At 45.4% G+C, this 4,881-nt stretch overlaps 1 protein-coding gene across 1 annotated transcript; it reads right to left on the bottom strand.

Moving 5' to 3' along the window:
• Positions 1-121: 121 nt before the first annotated feature.
• On the bottom strand, positions 122-2,500 carry LOC123748755 (serine-rich adhesin for platelets-like). The gene is made up of 2 exons (XM_069334760.1): positions 954-2,500; positions 122-713 (listed from the first exon to the last, which is right to left on the bottom strand). Exons 1-2 carry the CDS (start codon positions 2,455-2,457, stop codon positions 127-129), a joined length of 2,091 nt encoding a protein of 696 aa, XP_069190861.1. The 5' UTR covers positions 2,458-2,500; the 3' UTR covers positions 122-126.
• Between the last annotated feature and the right edge of the window lie 2,381 nt (positions 2,501-4,881).

The following is a 4,881-nucleotide window of genomic DNA, read 5'->3' as shown; positions in this document are numbered from 1 at the left end:
CGTGCACAATAACGTGTACAAAGATGAGTCACAATAACGTGGCTGAAGTATGTTGACCAGACCACACACTAGAAGAATGGTCGACTTGAGAATGGTCCAGGACGGACCAAAACGTTGAGGTAGACACTAGAGGTACGGATTTGTCCAGTATCTGTAGCCTCCTCCAGAGCTTGGAGTTTCCTCTAACGTGGAAAGTGTGGTGAATGCTGCGCGCAACTTGTTACGATGCTTCACATCTCTTGGTTTCAAGACGGACCTGTGGTTAGAGAACATGCGAGTAGGAGTTAATAAAGACTTTTGACTAAGTCCTGTTGCCTCTAAAAACTTTTCATATTGTCCACTACCCATCATAACAATGCTGGCAGATCCACTATTAACACTGAGATCAAGTTTACTTTCTTCTTTGTTCTTACTTTCCAACTTTGTTTCAGCCCCATCTCCACACCGCCTTTGTTCCGAAATTGGCAAGTTCTCCTTTCCCTTTCCTCTGTCTTCGTCCTCGTGATCTCCTTCTAGCTCTAGAGAATCAAGTGTAAATTCTTCAAAGTTCTCCGTCATGTGATCTCCATTTGACTCTATGAAGAAGTTGATATTATGGCGTGATCGCGGCACATTCATGGCTGCCCGTAAACTCTCCGACAACAAGTTATCATCATCTGCAGATGAATCTAGAGAATCAAGGTTAGTTTCCAACACCTTGCCTTCTTCACCATCTTGAGGTTATCTTGAGATGATTTCTGGGCTTTTTAGTGTCCCCGCTGCCCGGTCCTCGACCAGGCCTCCACCCCCAGGAAGCAGCCCGTGACAGCTGACTAACACCCAGGTACCTATTTTACTGCTAGGTAACAGGGGCATAGGGTGAAAGAAACTCTGCCCATTGTTTCTCGCCGGCGCCTGGGATCGAACCCAGGACCACAGGATCACAAGTCCAGCGTGCTGTCCGCTCGGCCGACTGGCTCCCCCATGCCCACTGCTTGTCGAGTTTTGTTCTAATTTATCGTCGTCTTCAAGGTTAATAATAGGGTCTTCCTCCTCATCTTCCAAATCCTTCACTAGTAACCCTGATGCAAATTCCACATTTGAGTAGATATGTTGATCTTCTGGGATATCAACCCAATTTCCAGCATCAGCATTCTCTTTCACAGCTCTGAGGATAACATAATTGTCCTCTTCCTCACCCTCCACTTGCTTTACAGGCTTGGTGGAAGGGCTAACGTCACTTCCCTGAGTCAGCACACGAACATTTTCATATTCATGTTCACTCACAGACTCGCTGTTATAACCTCTAGTCACTTCATATTCATCCATGACAAAAGATTTCGAATTGCGATCATCTTGTCTCACCAACTCAGGAGATGATTCACTGGATGAGTTATTAGCATAAGGAGCTAAGTTTTGTGAATTAAGGCCTTCAAACTTTCTTGCCAAGCGTATAACCCGTGGAGTTGTTGGTTTCAGGGTGGCTTCGGGAGATGAGGGTTCACTACTGCATGAGCCACCTGTTGTTGTCGTGTCGGATTTTTCTTCCAGGAGACGACTGATGGTGGAAACAATTGTACATTGTTTTCCACCGTAACTTCTAACCAAGTGTTGACCTTTCTGATTATTGTTCCGCGAGGACTGTTGTCCTCGCGGAACACGACTGGCAACCCTGGGCTTTTCAGCAATAGGTGGTTTATGAAACACTCTGTCTGTTGTAGCCCTGACTGAAGCCTCATTTGGATTGACAGTTTCAGTGGGTTGCCTATTAGTGCTTCGAATGCTTGTATGATGAAGCACTTGTTGAGGTTTAAAAAAACTTGTTCCATTGCTGCAATTTATTAGTTCCGAGACACTAGTAGCCACACGAATCATGCCAGATGATGATTTACAGCTGGATGGGGAACCCGAGAGAGACTGGCTGTGACCTTTTCTGCTTGATAAGGTACGCTCCTCTGAAGGTTCAACTCTGCTGATTTTTACTTTTTGTTCTAAACGTCCCACATCTCCACCAGCATCCGTGCAGACCTCGTTAAACTTTTTAAGTTTGTTTATTACTCGCCTATTATCTCTTCTCAGGCGATCAATCTCCTGTCTTTGAGTGGATATGACATGATCACGTTGAGCCAGCTGCCCAACAATTCCTTTCTGCTCTCGTCGAAGATGTGCTTCCAATAATAACAACTGATTTATCACAGCTTGCACTTGGGCATCTTTTTGTCGTTTTAATCTTGAAATGATCCTCTTACTGTCCAGGACCATGTTTTGATACACAGCCAGCAGGTGGGCCATTCTGCTGTAAGTGAGCTGCTCCGCCCCTGCCTCCTGCTGCTGTGACGACTGCTGACCCCCCTCCTCCACCTCCTCCATGCTGCTGGAGCTGCATCTGCTGTGTCGGGTCAAGAACGCGTTGTCGTCCCCCATGACTGATGCTGAAACGTGCTGCTGATGATCTGGCTCTACCCCCGTCATCGTCATCCCGTCTGACGTCCTCTCCTCACACCTGCCATTCACGGTCTTGTACACAGTGTCCGAAGGTGTGTCTCAGTCTAGTACTTATCCAAACAATTGTTTGCTGGGAGTCTTTGGTAAAGGAAATAATTTGTGGATATATATATACGAAGAAAATCAATTTTCAAGTTCTCATTCGTGCACAAACTACACTGCTTAAGTTAATCTTCATTACCATATATAACTCACAACGTCGATTGCCATTCTAATACCACATATAAAGGCAAAATAGATCTTAACGAAACTATTAAAGGCAAACTCCCTCATATAGATATTTTCGCAGACAGTAAAACACCCTTACGACTCGGCTTTTGTCCAACAACTCAATAAACATTGAATTACTTTTTTTATCAGTCTATGAATTAAAATTAAATATTCAGATTTTTTACACAGGTTGTTACAGGAACAGACGACTGCTGCTAATGACTACATCAGTTACATAACTGATGTGATACTGCCTAGTTAAGAATGTCATTTCAGAAACATTTGGAATTATGTAATGTAAAATATATACCTGCTGGATAGAGTTCCGACTTCTCTTGACTTGTGAGAGCTTGGTCCAACAGGCTGTTGCTTGGAGCGTCTCGCTGGCTACATAGTTAATTAATGGCATAAGATAGCAAGAAAGTGGTAGGATGAGCAAGGTTATCTTGACTCAGAGTTGTGTAACTGTGATTCAGTAACTCAGTAACAGTAACTGTAACGCTGTAACTCAGAGTTCCACTACAGCGACCAGCGCTGTAAGCAGAGTGGTGACCGGAGCCTATCCCCCTTCCTCCATCAAAGCAACCCTTCCTGCTGAGAGATTCGAATGAAATCCGTTCAAATCCGCCTCAATTGTGGTGGTGTTGTCCACAAACGGGGCGGCCTTTGTGTCCGAAATGCACCAATTAGAGCGGCAGGGAGCCCTTAAGCCATCATCCAGAAGTGAAAGCTGGAGAAGATTACGTGTCTTGTGTCCTTCCTCTGGCTATAACTCTTGGGCCCCAACCCTCCCGCCACCTCACACAACACTGCCGTCTGGGACCATAAATTCCCAGGTTTAGCTCGTGTGGTCCCTTAAGAGAGCGAGCACTGTCATATGGACCTGAGCATGTTTGGGGCTATGTAGTCCCTGGGATATCTTGGGACATTACACACAGAAATCACAATAGTGTGATGCATCATATGAATAAATCCACAAGTCAAGGCACAGTCGATTAAGGCGCGTCTGGGATCTTCTCGGACGTTGGTTCGAACCCACATCACGGCCCTTGTGGATTTATTCATCCCGGGATATTCCTCATGAAGATTCCAACTTCGATTTTGTTCTGATATATAAAAGAAATGCGCATTAGAAAATTAGGAAGACACTTCTTTACCAGTAATATTTGCGTAATGTATTCAGTAATGCGTTTTGTTTGTCTTATTAAACATTTACAGTGATATATTATATTACTGTAACTCCCTTCACTACATGTAATTAAAAAAGCTTTAACTATCTTAACTAAACCGTGAATTCTTCACATGATAAAGTGTCAACACTGTAACCATCTACACTACACACGCCCATCATTCTTGTCTCATCTACTTAGCCATCTTCACTCCATGCTCCATCACTAGAAATATCTTCACTATTTGGTTATCGCTGTGTATTTCATCTACAGCTATCATAATCTCTTCTTTCTCCTTCACCATCTGATCTCATTTCACGACTTTTCCTTCTCTTCCCCATCTTCCCAACTACCCTTGAAGATGGCCCCATCATACACACCCAGCGAGTATGAGAAATATTGCCGGAACAACCGTTGACATCTTCAAGAGAAAACTAGATAATTTTCTTCAAGAAGTGCAGGACCAACCGGGCTGTGGTGGGTATGTGGGCCTGCGGGCCGCTCCAAGCCACAGCCTGGTGGACCAAGTTCTCACAACTCAAGCCTGGCCTTGGGCCGGGCTTGGGGGAGTAGAACTCGCAAAACCCTATCCAGCAGGTACGACCATCCTTAACCTTCACCACCTCCCCTAGCCTTCACCACCTTCCCTAGCCTTCCCCACCTTCCGAATCCTTCACAACCTTCAATACCCTTCACCAACTTGGAAATGCTTCAACATCTATCCTTCCTTTCACTACCCTCCCTACCCTTCACCATCTTCAGTAATTTTCACTTTCTTCCCCCTATCCTTCACACGTTACTCCACTCTTAATACAATTCCCTACCCTTCCCCACTTTCTCTACCATTCTCCACCTTCCCTTCCCTACCCTTCACCACCTTCCCTACCCCTCACAACCTTTCCTACCCTTCACCACCTTCTCTACCCTTCACCACCTTCCCTACCCCTCAACACCTTCCCTACCCCCCCGCCCCACCTTCCCTATCCCCCCCACCTTCCCTACCCTTCTCCACCTTCCC

This window comes from Procambarus clarkii, chromosome 32 (genome assembly GCF_040958095.1).
Source record: "Procambarus clarkii isolate CNS0578487 chromosome 32, FALCON_Pclarkii_2.0, whole genome shotgun sequence".
In the NCBI taxonomy this organism is placed as follows: domain Eukaryota; kingdom Metazoa; phylum Arthropoda; class Malacostraca; order Decapoda; family Cambaridae; genus Procambarus; species Procambarus clarkii.
This window is presented reverse-complemented; position numbering and strand designations above follow the sequence as displayed.